Below are 19,364 nucleotides of genomic sequence, written 5' to 3' on the forward strand. Positions count from 1 at the left end.
AGCAGAAAGACAGACAGACAATGTAAAGGTGCATGAGGATGGATAGCCAGATGGTAGAGGGAACTGAAGGTTTAAACAAGTACAGTAAAATTGGGTCAAACCCAACTGAGGCAAACGCTTCTGAATGGGAGGTTTGACTGAATAAATACGACGGGTCTTGCTCACTCAAGTCAGCAAAAGCTCAACTTACCCACAGAAAATAAAACCACATCTTCTAACACAGAGAAAAACACAAGATTTTTACTACAGCTAACTACATTGAATTGACAACAGTGACATTTTGGGGAAAAAAGCAACATAATATACTTCTGGTGGAATTTTTTTCAAGAAGTTCCTTCTGTTCATCAGTCAACTCTACTGTGAGTTCCAGTTTCAGAGCCGGACAAAACCAAGAAGCTTCCAGCAGAGTGCATGAATGACCTAGTATATCATTTCTGTCCATACTTCCCTTACAAACCTACACTTTCAGGATTTCTACAGGCCATCTGCTCTGAAAAATGAAGAGTTGAATCAAAATCTTGTCACAGAAAAGTCTCTTTTGAATAATGTTAAAATCATTTGAGTGTTTTTAAAAACTGTAGCATTGTGTAAATCATCAAAACGTCTCCCAAACACTGACCTTTCAGTCCTTGTAACCACCCCTGCGGGGTAGGTAAGTGCTATTATATTAATTCTACATGCAAGGAAAGAGAAAAACAACGTTGTTAAGTGACTTGCTGAGTCATATGCACAGCTGGGAGCAGCACAGTCCGGTAGTTCATAATAACCTCAAGTTGTACAGTGTTTTGCCACCTTCTTGTGTTAATACAACTAGCAAAATGGTTTCCATATGCTTAGGGGGCAATTTACAACCTCCTGTCAATTAATTAATATAAGTACTTTATAAAATCCTAAAATATATGTAAATAATACTGGTGATAAAAACAGTATGCAAAGCTAATCCTCAACTAAGGATGTATGATGTAAGAACCTTGACATTGGCCTGAAGCAGAAGAACAAACCCTTTACTGTGATATGAAAAATCAAAAAGCATATGCTGAACTAGTCAAGTGAACTATATATTTAAAATTAGTGGTAAAACTCTGGTAACAATTCTAAAAGCCTTTGCTAATACCCTACTAGCTTCCTTTTCAGTTAGTAGTTTTGACTGCCATTACCTCTGGGTGATGAGTCTAGGAACTGTTGTACTATTTTTTTAAACAATGTGCAGATGTTTTTTTAAAAAACAACAATCAATTAATCAATTTTTTTTATATTGGTTACTAACAGCATCCAGTAGGTATTTCTAGTACAGTGGACTGACAAATGTTGTTAACACAGCCTGTAATTGCACTATCTCAAAAATGACCGCAGGATGGAACACGCCTAATTGCAGTGTCCTGATAAACTGACTCAGGCTATGTTAGCACATGAAACAGGAACCGTCCACTTGCAAAATTAATAGAGGCTCTGTGTTAAAATACCAACAAAGTTTGTTCAGCAAATGAGAAGAAATTATTTTCATGCACTTATTGAACAAAAAGAAAAAAAAAAATGCTAAAAGACAATCCAAGAAGGAAATAAATGCATACATAAAAACGCTATTGACATGGCAGAGTTCAACTGACAGTCCTCTGGAGATTCTGAACCCAAATCCTTCCTGCATGGTATGGCTCAGTTTTAACATACTGCTGTCTCCCTATACTGATGACCTTGATGCAGCAACCTTCTGTTGAACAAAGCACTGACGCAGGTGCTTACTATTGTGACAACTTCACTGGGATTTAGGCCTCTGCTTAAAATTAAGCCAACACTTAAGTTCTGTGCTGGAGGGGATTTTAGCAGGAGGAAAATGTAGTCATCATGGGCTACTGAAACAGAATATTCATTGTGCAGAACACAGTAGAAATTTGCTTTGTGAGACTAGAATTTGAGTCCTGCACTCTGTGTACAGAACCCTCAATACACGTAGGCATGGAAGCATGAATTACAAGTCGAAGACCAAAGAAATGATCCAACTCTGAATCTCCTTGTTTTCATGCATTTAAGATTTCAAAACCAAAGCTAATGGTAATTAAAAAAAGCAGCCAAACAAATCCAAAGAAAATAAAGATGACCCATAGTCAATCATAGTTTTGGTGACAACACTGGGACAGCAGACATCTTGGCTCATATTGCATATAACAGATAAAAAGGTGAGCATCACCATCTTTTTATATGGATGTACTTAACATATCCTGTCAGTTACCTCTATGCATATGTGTCTACCTCATCCATACATTGCAGCTGGTTTGCAGATGGGGAGTTATCGCTGGGGAATGCCTTATCTTTTCACAGGAAGCTGCAGAAAGTATCTCCATTTTCTGATTCCCCCATCCTTTAGATTCATGTCTCATCCCACTGCTGACAGCTGTGTACTGCAACATCCAGGAGACCCTTACCTTCCTCCAGAGCTCCAGTCTGCTCAGAAGCTGGCGACGGAGGCGGGGAAGGAGGCAGGTTGGCTGACTCTTCGACTGCTAGAAATCAAACAGTGAAAATGAGATACAGCAATTAATTCCCAGGAGACCGATGCCTGATACGAGCTGCAGTTAGCCTGAGAGAATTATTCGATGACTTGTGCCTAGTGGGTTTTCAGATAGACCCTTTCAGAATACATGGATTTTTAAAGTTATAATAAAAGGATTTTTTTTTCAGATGGTATGAATTATTTTCAAAATTCTAGTCATAGAGTACGATACAAAAATCAAGTAAGAAATTATCTTTTAAACCAGTATTGCCACTTAGAAAACCTTCAGTCACCCAAGGCAACAACAATAAAGCATCTGAGCATGAGAGATTTTATAAATTAATGCTGACTATCAGAAACTGGCATCCAATCTCTTCAAGTTACCTTGAGTACATGAACAAAAAACATTCTGCACGCTTTTGTTTTTTTTTCCCTGCTGCTGAGTTCCAGGTTAATCACAGAATACATGCAAATATTGCTTGTCTAAATACAAAAGACATCAGCATAGGGAACTTATGTCAGCCATGACATAATAGTGATTCAGCTGAACAAGGCGCAGTGAAATCGTAGATGCACTTAGACCAGGTTTTTAGATTCATTCCCAGTCATGAGACCAGATACTGAAACCAGATGATGCTTTTTCAATTATTTCAATTCAAGTATGATGAAATCCTAAAGAAACTGCTTCTTAAATGAACTCAGCATAACCTCTGCATCTGATTTCATACCAATCACTTTGAGAAATTTTTCTTTAAAAACAGATCCACTCCTGGGGTTTAACCAACGCTTTAAAAAAAAAAAAAAAAAAAAAGTAGTAACAAATCTATTTTAACAGATCTGTCTCATAAACAGCACCTCTCAACAGGCAGATCTCAATTTCCGATTCAGGGCTTCTTCCCAATCATAGCAAGGCCAGTTTCAAAGCCCCAGCAGAATTTGTCAGGCGTCCTCCTATTGATTTCCGTATCGTTTGGAAGAGACTCTTATATGACTTGTCCTTAAGATGTGCTGTCCAGGGATGGAGTATTTATATCTTTGTCACAATGCAATTCTACCCACACTTATTTAGCAGTCACTGACCACAGGAACTGTAACACCAGCAGTTGCTAACTGAAGACATACCTCTCAAAATACGTTTAAAATGTCTTATCTAACTAGATGAAACTGAATATCCATTTTGCCTCACCCAGGCCCCAGTGAAGCAACCTGTGCTTAAATATGTATGAAGTGTTTTGCAGAATTGGGGTCTTCCATGTAAAAATGAGTTTCTGTAAAGAAGGGAATTACCAATCAACACATCTCCCTGCTGCAGTTCAAAAATTAGTTCAATGAAGCAAAAGACTTTGGGAACCAAATTTCCAACAAACATTCTAAATTACTCATTGACTTTAATTCATTCCTAAGCAGGGTCCAGCCACTGTACCAAACAAAGCAGAGTGCCTGTGGGGAAAATACCACAAGGCATCATTTTGATTTGATCACAATGTACACGCACTCAGCAGAACTTATCCTGAGGCAGGCTTGCAAGACTTGCCCTACCTCAGGACAGAGTATGGCCTTTCTCTGGCCTTTGGTGTACATGTTTTGAGCTACTTGGAAGTTTTCTGGCAAGGAGAAAGCACTGTAGGTACAAATAGCTCTATACTTACTTTTTTTACAGATATATATACACACACACACACATATATACACATACTTGTATTTCAGAGAGACATTTCACAAAGGAGCCAGCAGGAGGATGGGGGCAAAGCATGGACCAGCGGCAGTGGTACCGTTCCCAGTTTGGACCACTGGCATTTGCTCCTGCCACGTGTAACTCCCTCTCCCACAATCTCCCCTCACCCTGCCCAGCTGCTAACCCCTCTCCCGCCTTCAACCCCGTGTGCCCCATTCCTCTCTGCTTCCTGTTGAGGTGCTCCTCCTCCATCTTTTTGAGTAGCTACCACCCAACCAGCAAAGCCTCACTTTCTTTTTATATGCCTCTCCTCTAATCTTTGCCTCTGCAGACATTAATCTTTCTCTCTCACGTTGTACATGGCTGAACACAAAGGGGCTCCGAGCACTGCTGGGTCCCACCAAACATGATGACAAAACCACTACCATCAATTACATTCACAGCTGCGCCGCCCAGGAGTCAGAGACCAGGTGGAGAACTGCTGTTAGAGCAAACAGTGAATGAGACAGTCACAGGGCTGTGAAGAGCTGGGCCAACAAGGATACCGCTATTATTACGTGGTTCCAGCATTTATCCAGTGGTGCTGCAGTTTACCCGTGACCATAACTTATGTGAATACACAGCTGTAACTGCTTTTTTTGGTAATATACATACGTATCACATTTGCAGACAGGAGGATACTTTGAACATTCTTTGGCTTGTTTTACCTAAAGGTAGTGGTCCAGGCTGATCTTTGTGCTGGGCTTCTTTTTCCTGTTCGCCTTTCAGGACTGCTACAGCTTCAGCTGTTACTACTTGTACTATCCTGGCAGACACTTCTTCTGTGGCAGCAGCAAAGTTAGAAAAAACAAAGAAAAGTATGCTAATGAGAACGATGTTTTCAAATCATAAAGATTAGCTTAAACAATAAAAAATGGAGGCTGACTTAATCCATTTTTAAAGGGTAATCTTTTTTCCTGAAATATAAGCAAATCATTAAAAATAAAATAGAAGGACCAGGTATTCTGAAGATCTTGGTGGAAAATGATGAGTATTTATAAAAACCAGGACCCCAGCCTTTACAGTAAGATGCACAAAGCATCATTATTAAATGTTCTTTCTGTTAGGGACAATGTGCAGCAACTGCAAAATTCTAAGATGATCATTTATTAAATGTCTAGAAATATTTTTTTGCAGGTACTGTTTTGCAAACAGGGGTAGAATGGCCAGCTGAGTAATGGGATTTCTTGACATTTAATATATGGAGTTAGCTGCATTCTTACATGCGCTTTGGATGATATTTCCTCCTCATCAGCACACAGTTAGTATGCATTAAAGGCACTTCCCAGACAGACATCTATGCTGATGAGGGACTTGAAAAAGAAGGGCCAAATAACATTTCTGTATGATTAAAATGTATGCTTTGTCCTCCTCATCCCTTTTAAGACTGCAACACAAAGCTTTATTTAAACAGTAGGTTTGAATACCATGCAGAGGGATTGCAGAGGATAACATTTGTTTGGTCGGATGGGCTCTCAGGCCCTGGTCTTGGACACAGGCTTGGCTCCCGGCCGCTCGCTCTTGCTATGCTCGGCGCAGGGAAGGGGGACTCGCTGAGGCACAGCATGCTTGACAGACCCGGGTGCCACAGGACCCCGTGCTTTGCTCTTCCCCACCGCCTCAACGTGTGGCATGACCGAGAGGGGCTGAGGAACCGGTTGCTCTGTGAGCGGAGGATGGTAGTGGGACCACTCAGGGAGTAAACACTTCCAAAATGAGAAATTGTATCTCATCTCTGCTCTAGAACCTCTCAAAGGTGCAGTAAAATGTCATCAGGCACACAACTGCCTGTGGAAGTAACCAGAGAGGTTTCCTGCCCTAAGGGCAGTTCAGGCACCTTTGATCTAGCAAATCAAGGACTTAAGGGTTGGTCCAGCAGAACCATCTACAAAGGAATTCTGAGAAAAAGCTTTCTTATCTGTGTATTAGCCCAGTCTCCCTTACTCATTAATCAACATATTCCTCCCTCTCATAGCCAAACTCAGTGGAAATAAACCCCTTCACTCTCCACCTATTTCTGAGTGCTGGCTGAGAGTTGTTTCAAACACAGGGTGCTGGGACCTGACACGGAGCTGAGCCCTCGGGAAGGCAACGAGCTGCACAGCCATGGGCCCACCTGCTGCACGGCGGGGCACACACCTGAAAACAGAGCAAGAATTTCAGTGCTGCTCCACCCCTCACCCAGAGACAGAGGTTTCTAATGGCAGACGGCAACACACCCTTCTCCTGCCAGGAGACACTCCCAGAGCCCCCATTAATCACCATCCCGAGGGCAGAAATAAAAGTGCTCTGCTCACCCACTACCGTGTCCTTCAGGCAAGGACCAGCTGGGAAGGGGAAGTATATTTAAATCAATGCCCTACATGTAACTTTACAGCAACCACCCTAACAAGGGACGCTGTCCGTTAGATTAATAATGATGACTTCTTCTCACAGTTAGTACTCTTACTAATTCCTTTGTACTTTTAATGTAAAGTTATTTCTCTTCCGTTTGTCCTTTAGAAAAGCTGATTTTTTTCTCCCAAAAAGCATAGATGTGAGTTACTTGACTTTCACAGTCGTGTTTGTCTAAAAACAAAGTGCTATGTTAATCTCTCTTTTGCACAAACTATGTAATGAGATATTAAAAAAACCCACCCACTGGCAAAGAACATTCATAATTGTTGGTATTTTTATCTTACAATTCACTTCCCTCCTGACTGGTCGCCAGGAGGGCAGTAACTGCAATAGTTTTATTAGCTGCAGCCAGTAGCAAGAGTAGACGGATGCATATGTCAGAACAACTACTAAGCAACAAAAAAAAATAAGCTGATTTAAAAAAACGTTAGCCCAAGAATACATGAGTATAAACTTGCCAAGGACAAATTCAGACTAGCAATCTGAAGATGCTGCTTTCCTACTGTTAGGGGTGTGAAGTTCTGGCAGCCTTCCACATAGCAGGAAACAACTCAAATGGTTTTGAGATGGAGCTCGATACATTTATGAAAGGGACTACATATGATATAGATGCCTGTATTAGCAGGAGACTGCGCGTGGCAGCTCTAGTTCTCTGTCCCTCTATTCCACAACGTGCCCCTAGTATGAGATGAAACTCCACTTTGTTGTTAAGCAGATCGAATCGAGCACCATAACCCCATAAATCAAGTCATGCATGTGGCTAGTCCTACGGACCAAAAAACAGGGATATTGATTTAAAGCACATCAACCTTCCCAGCTGCCTTTCAGGGGCCTGCACCTCATTCTGGGGCTTTTTGAATGTCTCCTGCTTCCACGCCTGCTGGATGCTGGGGGTGCTTCTCAGCACCTCTTAACTCCTTCCTCTGGTGAGAAACATGGAGCAGACACCTCCCAGACTGTCACATGGTGCTGCTGCTGCAGAGCAGTGGACTGGACACAAACGGTTCCTTGGAACCATTACAGGTCCTGACAATTCCCTGTGTTGTAAGGCACACGCAGACTGCAAAGCACAAGCAACATTGGAGAAAACTGGGAGAATGAACCTGCGGCTTGGCCTGTCCTCTTCCTGCAGAGACGTGGTGCCCTCTCCCATGCCATGCCATGCAGCTGGCGTGCTGCAGCACCTTGCACGGGTGGGACACACAGGGAGGAAACAAACTGCTCGTCCATAAAGCGTCCTTTGATACTTGGTATATCCCTGTTCAGATTCTTCTCTTTCAGAACAGGGAAGAGAATCACCCAACAGCTTTGGTGAGCACGGAGAATGGCACAGAGCTTCACAGAGTACCACAGCTCCAGAAGATCCCATGCCGATTGCCACCACCGCTTTACGCCTGGAGGATGTGATACATGATCCTTCTTTCAAAATTGCCAGGAATCTACTAATCACAATACTACTGACAAAAGTAACGTCATCAAGTCTGTACTGTTAGCTCAGATGAACAAATCAAGACTCAATTAGGAAGACTGTTAGGAGAATTAATTTTTTAAGCTTATTTTCACATGAAAATTTTAAGAAAAGGCTCCAATTAATTTTTCAGATATAGAACATGCAAACGTATACCAGATTTAGTACCCTAGAGCATATCCAAAGGAAACCCACTCGGTCACCTGCTCTCCATCACCCAAGCTACTGCAAGCTGCCTCCCAGCAAGGTAAGACGAATCCCTATTAAAAATGGTCTCCTTTGTTACAGAATTTATACTTGTTCACATCCAGCCTGGTTCTGGGGTGCAAATGGGCTCCCTAAGGCTGGAAGACAGTTCCCACCCTGTCAGCTCTCTTCCTGATTTAATTTGCTTGCGACAAAGATTAGGTACCACAGGGAGATATAGCTGGGGGTGAAAGGTTGCCTCCTGAAAAATGGAAATTTCAATTTCAGGCTAAGCAAAATAAGTAAATAAAAATACAAATGGCCTCTGGGGTTTGTTGGGGTATTTTTTGGTTTTGTTTGGCTGGTTTTTTTTAATCAAGAAAGGCTCACTTCTGAACACTCTGTTGATGGATATTTTGGGTGACACAGGAGGCACAGGCAGTTCGCCAGAAGAGCAATGCTTTTGCTATACATGACTGCTGCAAAAGGACAGACATTTTAGTACTAATGGACACTATAAATAGCAGATCCAATGGGTAAGTCAAATCCTCACAGGGCAGCTATTGAGACTCTTCATAGTTTCCTTATGGTTCACTTAAAGTTCAAGGAAGCCTAATGGTAACGAACAAAAAAAGAAAAAGAAGAGTTAGCCAGCCTGGATGCCAGGCAAATTCTTCACAGCCTAAAAGCTCTGGATTCATTAGAGATAGTTTTGCTTGTAGAGATTTCTTTTCCCTCTCTTTAAGCAGGTAGACATTCTCTGACTCTACTTTGTGCCACAAAAATGGCACTAACAATTGACAAGTAACACCAAATATATGTTTCTTAAAGGCAACAAGGACCTTGGCTTCACATAAGACTCCAGCACAACGAAGAACAGTAACATCGCTTTCCTTTGCATTTTGCAGAGAATAAAATGCTGCTCCTTTTTACCAAGATGTCAGCTGCTCATGATACAGGACACAGACTGTCTCCCAGTTTGATTTCAGGGAATGTGGTACCCAAAAGTACAGGTGGTCCTTGAATGTGATGTCCGTAACAGAGAGAAGACATTGTGAAAGATCCTCAGTGTGAGCTTTCAAAAGCCCCCTGACAACGAGCAGGCTGAAGCAAGAGGCCAGGAGCTAACAGACAGGGATGGTGATTCTGCTGCTCCCTTAGAAGCTGTCACTTCAGACCAAGTTCTGATGGGGCTGTCAGGTCATGTCTTCCCAGTTGCTACGAGTGCCACGGCTGCTCTCTGGCAGGAACAGAGGACTCTGCCCTGCTGAGAGGGCAGGCACCTGTCTTGGGCACTATGCTAATTTAAACCAAAGTTAAAAATCGAGTAAGCACTCTCTGCTCCTGGTTTTGGAAGTCAGCCCAATTCTTCTACAAGCCCCAGCCCCCAGCATACCAAATCAGGACATCTGGAATCTCCCTGCCCCACAGATAACTCAGGGACACAAACCCTTTCAGAGTACTGGGATGCACAGGGGACACTGGACCAGCTGCTGATGGTATAGGGAGCTGCAACCTTTCCTCTTTGCTGGGTTTAGAAGGCCTGGTGCCTCCAAGAGCTGCTGCCCTCCTCATAAGCACACCCTATGGCACAACAGCTGCCCAGTCCTCACCCCCAGCTTGCACTGGCATTGATGTTTAAACTGCAGTAAGTGTCATCCAGACACTCCTCCAGACACCTGAGAGAGCCCCCCTTCACTGACTCAACCAGGGGCTGTTAAGCGAGGTTACATGCCAAAGTATGGCTACAGCAGAGCCAAAGATCGGAGATCAGATCCTGTACAAGGCCAAGATGTCATTTCAAAGCCCTCCTTCATTTCTTATTGATGCTGCTGTGGTTGTCAATCGACTGCAGATGTCTCCACTGGCACCTGAATCCATTACCTACATCATTTTAATTTCCCAGGAAACCTTTCCAGTCCATTAAGTTTTTTAGCAGACAGGTTTACCAGCCCCAGAGACAGATGTACGGATGGTGGCAGGAGTCTTTAAAAAAGGTGCCCGAGCTTTCACCAAATATTTCCAGAAAACTGTTAGAAATAATTGGCAACTATAATGGCAAGAGCAAAAATTAGATCTGTGACACATCTCTGCAGTGATGTGTGGTATCTGCTCCCTTTGTGCCCTTTTAAATGGTTTTCCTTCAGACTCGGGCACTTTTTCTCTTCCAATCTACCATAACCTCAGGCTCAATCCGTTGAGGAGCTGAGTTTGCTATGAACGCCACTTCCTAGGTGAAACTGCTCAGGCTCAGATATTTGCCTCTGACAGCCCTCATCCAGCAGTACCTTTTATCTTCTTCTCTCTCCCTCCTACCCCTCTATGCGATGCATTATTATTAATCTGAGGATTGTTTTTGACAGGAGAAACATCTATGGGCAGGGCTCATGGCACCTTCCTGCCTTGCAGGTAGGTGCCCCAGTGCTGCCGCAGGAATCCTGCCAGCAGAGGAACCGGAGCTGGTACAGCTCTCCCCAGGGAACAGCCAGCTCGTCAGCTCACGTAACAGTGTCAGTGATTTCTCAGGCCAGAGCTGCCCCAGTCAGACCAGAGTTTGTCTCCCCAGCTCTTCTCCTTCCCTGACTGTAGTCACCTGTGTTTTATTACTGCCATTCAGCCAGTTTGCTCAGCCCACTTTCACTTCTTCCCACCTGAGCTCCCATTTCACAGCAACGGGGACAGCTCCTCCTAAAACAAAAAAGCATTTAACGTCCCCACAATTTCACTGGGACACTCCTCACAGACTAGAGCAACATCAGCCCCCACTCTTTCTAGCAACAGCTCTATCTGATACCACTACGGTAGCAGCGGATCTTGAGTTTGCCGTAGCCATGGAAGATGCCATCTGGTCTCTGTAAAGCAGAGCTTGTTTAAGGCATAAACAAAGTTTAACGTGCTGGAACCACACGGCACAACAAATGCTCCAGGAGAAAACTGAAGGAAAGGGATGACAGGAAGGAGGGATGGAGAGGAGGAGACCAAAAATTGTGTCAAAACTTCATACGCATTCACAGTGTCACCCCTTAGACACCTACCAAGAAAATTAACAGTGAGCTTGGTTAAAGCAAAGGGTAATTAACGCTCCTGGAGCACTGAGGCTAAAACAGGGATAAAGAAAGATGCAAACAGATGGAAAGGATAAAATAATATGTTTCATTAATTTTGCTACATTTTAGGGAAGGAACACAGGCAGAGCACAGCAAAAGCATTAGCTACATGTGTGCTTGCAGAATTGGGAAAACAAAGCAATTTCAGTCAAAATGTGCCTGTCAAAATCCCCAGTGGGGTGCAGAGCAGTTTCCAAGGTAACCAGCGCTAATTGTTGGCACAGTGGAAACGAGTCAACAACAAAAGCACAGACCAACCTGCGCTGCTTCGTGAGGCAAAATACCCCAAATATATTCCTGCAGAAAGGAAAGAAATGAAGTGGCTATTTGCTATCTTTGACAATTTGGAAAACAAACAGGACCTATGGATTTTTTTCCCTGCCCCAGGTACCACAATTCCAAGTGCAGCAGGACTACAAACCAAATAGCTATTTGATTTGTTTAGAGGCATTAGCCAGTCCCCTAATGACAGGTCCTGAATTCACGCTCAGCTCTCCTGGAAGCTGGTGGACAACTCTTGTTTCAGTAAAGACTGCTGAAACGCTGGGGAAAAAAGACCTGGTCTTCACCCAGTGACATTTCTGATGGAAAAACCAAAGGATCGTGACAACTCTAAGTACTGCCCTTCGCACTCAGATTAAAAGAGAAATGCACAGCAGCAATCAAAGCAGTATGACTAAGTTATATAAAACTCGAATAATGCCAACAGATTAGTGCTTGCGATTGAAGAAAAAAAACAGTAACATAGCTTTACAGAATTCAAATATTTGCTCTCAAAAGGCTTTCGTGAGTGTAAATATTTTGCTGTAAGTAGGTCCTTGATCTGGATGTTGGCAATATCAACAGTAATTGGCAGGAGATATGATGGCAAATAATGGGAATATCAGCTTTTAAATTAGATGAAATCACAACACAACTGACAAGTATCATTTCCCTAATAAACTTGTTGACTTTAAGCTACTGCAGCACCAATGACGATAGTGACAGATTAATTTAATCACCAGGATTTACCAGCTAACCAACTGAACAGGTCAGAAAAGGCTCGTGTTTCGTGAAAGAGTGAGCTTTGATTGTTTAATGCATTGACCCCCAAAGGTATGAACATTCAGACTGTCTTGGGGGAAAGATATATTGCAGTGACTATGTGCGAAGGATGATGCTCCCTGCATCTACAGGGGAGCTACAGCTGGATACCAGACACAGCAGCTTCACACCCTGGTGAGCCCGACAGCAAACGGCTTATGCATCCATGTTTTGGGGTACTTCAGGTATTCAACAGCCCCTCCTACCTTCTCCTTAAACTCAAGATTGTAAATCTGAATCATCATTATCCAGCCCCTTAACATATCTGCTTTATAGAAGAGTAAATCTGGTACAAAACTGGTGTACTGGCTGCAGCTGAGCTGTGTCGGACTGGTTGTGCTCTGGTACAAACAGGAGACTGGAGGGTGGCTTTCCCATGCACCCCTGGCTGCTCTGCAGCGTTCGGGGAAGCAGTGGCCCAGGGCGCAGGCTGCCTGTCCTCGGACTGCTTCCACACGTTCTGCCTGTGCTTCACCTCCACTGCCCTGACTGCATTTTCCTGATCACCTTCTTCAGCGAGAGAGTTGGACACATAGTCCAAATCTCAAGGCACACAAGCAGCAAAATCCAAAGTGACTTGTACTAGGAGTCAGGAGCAATTCAGAAAGCTCCAGTGAGCCCTCTCCTCCAGCTCCCCAGCACACCTCGGTGCACGTTCACTAGGCAGAGGCCTCTGCCACGCTGTCTAGCAGCTGTAAAACAAAACACCAAGGGATCAGTCCCCACACCACACGCCCACCCCTGAAATATGAAAGTCTGTTAAAAAGGAGTCGTACAAATGTCAGTACAATAAAGCAATGCTTTAAAAATGAGCCCTCATTACTGCAAATAGTTGCTCCCTGTGCACCCCCCTGAGTCGTATCTTCTTAAGTCTACTGCCTGGAACAAAATATTTACTACTGTCAGCATTTCCCAGCCAAGTCAGAGGTGGGAAAAACTAATCAGCTCTGTTTGGCGTGATGGATTGGCAACACAATTTACAGCTAACATGCAATATCGAAGCAGACAACACCAGGCCCTCACCCAGGGCAATGCAGTGAGGTCCCACTGCCTTTCCTAGGACTTTGTATCAGCTAAAAACATCACTTGCATGATGAAGCAGTCGTGTTACCTTTCTTTAAAACATGGACTCCTTAGGACTCATGCAGAAGAAACCGCTTTGGCTTCAAAACAGAACCGGATGCTTAATCCTTTGAGTGTGAGTAAATACACGTAACAGGTAACTCACTTTTAAATCAATATTTGTTCTGAACTTCAGTACATGTTAAGATTTTAAATAAATAGACTTCTAAGAACTAATTCTCTTCTAATATAAATGGGAAAACAGCCCATAGAAGTCAATGGAGCTTCAGCCACCTACAGCAGGAGGTGACATGTCCCTTGAAGTTCATTTTTAGCTCCTTTTGGGCTGATTTTAAACACTTTTTACAGTGTTTCCTGTGATCTTTTTACAAAAGAATTCAAAGTATGCTACACAAACTCTGCTGAATTTAACTTTAAAATTAACATTAACCTGTGCACACGTTGTGTGGGATTTCTTGTTGTGCCTGGTCAGAAGGACTGAAAATCGTTCTGTTGATGCAACAAAATTTTGGTTCATCCTCTCAGGGGATACTGTGACATATAAAATGCAGCAATACCGTGCCCTGTTCACCCTAGGGCTCACACGCTGCCAGCCCAACCCTGCTTAACCAGCTAGCTCTGCAATGCAGCAACAGCTGCACGGCTATTCTCTTCCCAGCTCTGCTTCCCAGCCTCGCCCCGTGCCTCTACCAAGCCAGATGTCTTTCTCCTGCCGACTGTGAGGAACGGTGTTGCGTACTTAAAAATGAGCATGAGAGTGTTCTCACAGACAGGCGGAGCACAACAGGTCCCGTGTCACACACAAATTAACCACGTCCTGCAGAGGTCGTGATGTGGGTGGGTTTTCAGAGCAGTTCTCAGCCCCGCTCAGCAGTTCCGCCGTCTCTCCCTCTCTGTTCTGGCACTGGCCCAGTGGAAGGGAGTCTTGTCTCTGCCGGGTCACCACCTCTGACTGGGACTCACCCCTCACCACTGACACCCCCTGCTCCCATCCACTGCCTGCCCACCCTCGGAGACTACTGGCCGACACCTCTAAATGTGCAAAGTGATTAGGAAAGAGAAATGTGCACCTACTCTCGCCGAAGGTGTGAGAGAGGCACATAAAAGCCATCCGTGCACCTTCTGAACTACCTCTTGTACTTTTTCTGACAGACCTGTCTTCTCTGGGCATTTAAACACCTGCAAGCTTCTGCAGCCACAGTGATGGGGGCCATCTGGGTGTTGTGGGGAGAGCTGAGACCAGGGTTGGGTCACTGCAGCCACCGGGAGAGGTCTGCATCCAAAGGCTCTCAAGTGTACAGAAAATGAGAAGTGGCTGTGGAAATTCAAGGTCACAGAGGAGCTACAGTGGTTGGCTGGGACAAAGCTGGGAGTACATAGCGAGAACAAGAAAGGAAAAAAAAAAAAGCCAGAGGCAATATAAGTGAGAAAAAAAGAAGAGCTGACAGAGCAATTGTTTAGAAGGACTATATATTCTTAAATAGAGAGAAAGGATGACAGTGAAAGGAAAGGGAAAGCAACTCAAGGACAGGAACAGCTAAGGATTAGTTCCCCAACAACCTGTGCAGGCTGCGTTACCCTGGATTTGGCACATAGTCTGAATTTGGGGTAAAAAACAATAGTCACAGCTGAAGCCTTTTCCTTCTCTCATATGTGGTGCAAGGCTATGGATGAAAACAGTTTGGGTACGTCACCAAGACTGCCACATCTGTGCAGCACTGGCAGCTGATACTTCTGCTCTTCTTTATTAACGTATCTGTCTCGCCAGATGCACGGGCTGCATGGATGGAAGACCAGACTGTAAATTAGTTTTATCATAACTGCCATAGGCTATATAGGTTGCTGGAAGCTGTACCAAACTGACCATATATCACTATGAATTAGTCTCAAGGAAAGAAACAGGAACAAAAAAGCAAAATACCTGGGGTTTATTTTCCCCTCCCGAAGTATATAGTGCCTCCAAGTGACACTGATTTCCATGAAGTATTCAATCTACTCAGTCCTGAGTGAAAATGACTCTCTGGGAAGCAGCTAACAGGTTTTCCTGCCTTGAAGATAATGATATCTCACAGTTATTTTCCATATACTGCATGCAACTAAAATTAAAGTTTTGATCAGGTATTTTCCACACGCAGGAGAAGGGCTAACTCACATGAGCTAATGTACACAGCTGGGGTGCCTTGAGTTTCCTGTACTTTTTGCATGTCATGAGGAATGCCTCAGTAATAATAAAACCCCAAAAAACAACCAAGACTGCATTTCTAAACCATTACCTCAGAATGGGTTTTCCAAGCACCACTGACTCTGCTCTGCAGTCGGTCTGTGAAATAGCACAGGAAAACATAAACGTTTTGCTCAGCATCTCCCAAAGAACAAATGACAGACTCAAAACCAGCATGTAGCCCTCTCACTTTGAGTCTTGCCTTTGAATTTCCACATCAACTTCTCACAGCTGGTACGGACAGGCACTGAATCATCAGTGCTCATCTGCCAGCTAATGCCAGCCACTTTATGCTGACTTCCATCCCTTCAGCTGGCAAAGGCAAGCAAACCTGTATTAACGATCATTATAAGGATTTAATTTAAAGAGAGCAGCTAATCTACCAGTAGCAACTCCACAAAATGGAAAAACCCAAACCAGAACACCAGTACACATTAGGTTTTGCTGTCCTTACTCAGGATATAAATATAGCGTGAAGAGAGATGATTTATTTCTCTATATTGTAACCTCACAGACTAAAACAGCAGGGAAGACAAACACAGGGGATTTGTCCCTGGCTTCCTTCTAATCTTTTGAGTTTCTCACTCAAATTAAGACCCAGATTGCCTTTGCTTTCCAATTTTAATACAGGGTAGCTCATCAGGGTTAGTCGAACCAAGAAATTTGCGCATTTCTCTCTCACACACATGTATTTTGCACCATAAATATGCCCCAAAGTAGTATTTCCTTTTCATTTCCATGAAAGTCATGCCTCTGTGAGGACAGCAGTGAGGTCCCCATCGCAAAGCGCTCCCAGTCTCTCTCCCCATCTACCCTGTCTCCCTTAACCTTGAGAAGCAAACGCTAGAGGAAAAGGAAAAAAAATTAAATCCTCCTTTCCTTTGTCAGACAGCCTGGCTGTGGCTCAGAGCCATTACAGAGAGGCTGTGCACTCCTGAATGCTAAATAAGCTCCCAGGCTACATACTTTCTCTCGGTGGAGCTTAAAAAGAGATCTCACTCTGCGCAGGGACGTGTTGGCATGGCAACACGGAAAAAAGAAATCAGCAACGCCTGGCACTCCTTGCAGGAGCAGCAGACTGTGCGACTCTCATTTTTGTAAGTGATCTGATGGTACCTTACCTCCTCTCTGCCCAAGGTTAAACCCGCGCCCAGCTGCATGTGGAAGAGCAGACGTCCAGCCTGTGCACCAGGAGGACCTGCCTCCATCAGAAGCACCTGGGGACAGCGGGGAGCTGTGCCTTGTGCTGGGCTAACCTGTAGTTAGCCAGGGCTGGAAAGTGCACCAAGCTGCACACATGAGCGTCCGTAAGGGGGAAAGGGAAGGAAGGGATTTGCAAAGCGTGGGGGTGAGCGGGTTAATGACCGTGGCTCTGGGCTCTTCTGCTCCATAGTGTGTGAGACCCTGAGAGCTGATAATGGCCTGCACACGGGGTGAGGGGCCAGGAAATGAGGCAGGCAATGCCCACCAGCACGTCCCGGGCTGTCAGCTAAGAACCTGCTGCTTCTCTTTCAAGGTGACTTTGGAGAAGAAGATGCCATTTCAAATCTGCCCGAAACAAGAGCAGCTGTGTGTCTGCACAACAAGGCTCTGTTGTTTGGTAATGAACCTCCCTCCAAATCCTCCTGCCCTCAGATCAAAACTGGAATGGAAAATTATATGCTGGCACAGTCCCCAGCGATACCACCTTCCAGCTGCAATCTCAAAGACCACTGCCCACTGCCAAATATTGCCCAGTGCTCCTGCATGTCCTTCATGCTGCCATCCTGGGGGTGGAGACCATGATGGCTTCCCTTCAGACACGACAGGCAAGAGCCATCGAAGCACTCCACCTTCACCTTTCTGCAAGGGGCAGAGCTGAGCCAAGCCCAGAGGGCAGGAGCCCACAGAGAGGCAGCGCGCAGCCCTGCACAGGGCCGTGCTGCCTGCCCATGGCTCTGCCGCAGCCCTCCTCCATAACCTGGGGCAGCTCTCTTCACACCTGCCTGCCTTTTCTCCTGGCTTTTACAAGCCTTGTCTACTTTACATAATTCACAAATGCACAAGCTGACTCCTACAATATGCTGAAAAGGGCTCCAACATAACGGGCCATGATTTAGCACGTGGCATCTGGACACAACTGCCCTACCAGTCACTCAGCTAACGCCAGTGCTGGAGGGTCGAGATCCGGCCCATGGAAACAGCAAAGTCAGGATTTACAGCCCGCATCAGAGCAGGCAGTCAAACATGGATGGCGGGGAGGAAGGGCAGAGGCAAAAAGACAAAGGGCAAATTTTTGTTCACAAAAAGGGGAGACAAAAGCAAAAACTTAACTCCCAGGATGTGTTCTGTAATTGACGGGATATTAATCCTGCAGCAGCAATAGCTATCCTGGCTACAGCAGCCCCTGTAGAACGGCTGCAGATATTTTCAAAAGGCACCTTCGACAAACAGCGCTCATGGCATATAGCCTGAATTACCAGTGTAGTTGAAACAACACATTATGAAAGATATTTCCTCCATATCCCGGCCTCATTGCTCCATATTGCATCTCCGAGGTTGTTATCGATTGCATTTTCTGGGAACACTGATGGCATCAAGTGAGTGCTGGTTGCCAGGCCAACACACTCACAGGCGTTTTGCTCTTACTCCTTAAGGAAGCACAGCTGCTTATGCAATTCCCTCTTACAATGCTCATACAGTAAGAAGAAAACACCCAAGTGAACAAAAACACCAACAGGGAGCCCAAAGGAAATGTCTAGTTGATGCTTTCTCTTGGCCAGATTCAATGCTGACATGGCACAATGCCGCAGTTCACTCTAATGGTGGTACTGCACCTGGTTTGAGATACCGTTTTCAAAAGTGAATCTGAACCACACGCTGGCATTTTCAGAAGAGCTTTACGGATAAAAGAGACTGATGTCTGAACTTCTCCAGGTGTCTGACTCCCAGCCATGGGAGTCAACAGCACCTGCACACTGGGTTATCTCACCCTACTCCCTTTTGGGCAATAATTTTTGCATGCTTGCACTGCCCAAAACTGTGCCAGACCCTCCAGCTCCGACCAATACATTTCAATCACTGACTGATTCCTGAAGTCCCAAGAGGCGGTGGGAGGGCAGAGTCAGGCCCTCAGAGAGGTTAGGGTTGTGCAAAATGTGATGTCTTACTGGATTTAGTGACTGATAGTGCCAGCCACAGAAAAACCTGCAGAGACTGGTCTCTGCAGCAGTTAGTGAATATTCAGAGTCAGGAATAAGATAGCTGGGGGTGGGAGAAGCTTGGGAAAAGACGGAGTTTCTCTGGCCTCATTCCTGGTCCTCTGCAGAGGAACAGCCGAGAGAACCTCTACAGCAAGCTTAACAGAGAATGGTAAAAAACCCTATTTTCTATGAGTGCCCCAAAGAGGTTCTGCTGCCTCCATCTATGCTCTCTTCAGCAACATAATTTGAACATGTCTAAAATATTCCAATAATGTGTCCTAGAAAATGACACTTGTATTACTCTTAACACAGAACAGAAAAGTTTCAGAAGTCTGGTATGTTTGCCTGTATCTAAATTGGCAAAGATGATGGTGCACAGTAATTACTGTCACATTTCCTGGGCAAAAGGAGGGAGATCAAAATGCCTAATTAACA

General features: G+C 44.5%; 1 protein-coding gene across 50 annotated transcripts in view; it reads right to left on the minus strand.

Moving 5' to 3' along the window:
* The window catches only part of MAP2 (microtubule associated protein 2), a 240,331-nt gene that overhangs the window by 46,663 nt on the left and 174,304 nt on the right, over positions 1–19,364 (minus strand). For 36 of the 50 annotated variants that reach the window (XM_087731223.1, XM_087731227.1, XM_087731220.1 and 33 more), the window contains 2 exons: positions 4,871–4,984; positions 2,421–2,498 (listed from right to left, as the gene is read on the minus strand). In XM_087731223.1, the coding sequence (XP_087587349.1) occupies positions 2,421–2,498; positions 4,871–4,984 (192 nt within the window). The remainder of the gene's footprint in view (positions 1–2,420; positions 2,499–4,870; positions 4,985–19,364) is intronic. The other 14 variants (XM_087731261.1, XM_087731260.1, XM_087731267.1 and 11 more) reach the window with 3 other exon arrangements.

This window comes from Nipponia nippon, unplaced genomic scaffold (genome assembly GCF_047370975.1).
Source record: "Nipponia nippon isolate SJK-2023a ecotype South Korea unplaced genomic scaffold, ASM4737097v1 scaffold_5, whole genome shotgun sequence".
Classification (NCBI taxonomy): Eukaryota; Metazoa; Chordata; class Aves; order Pelecaniformes; family Threskiornithidae; genus Nipponia; species Nipponia nippon.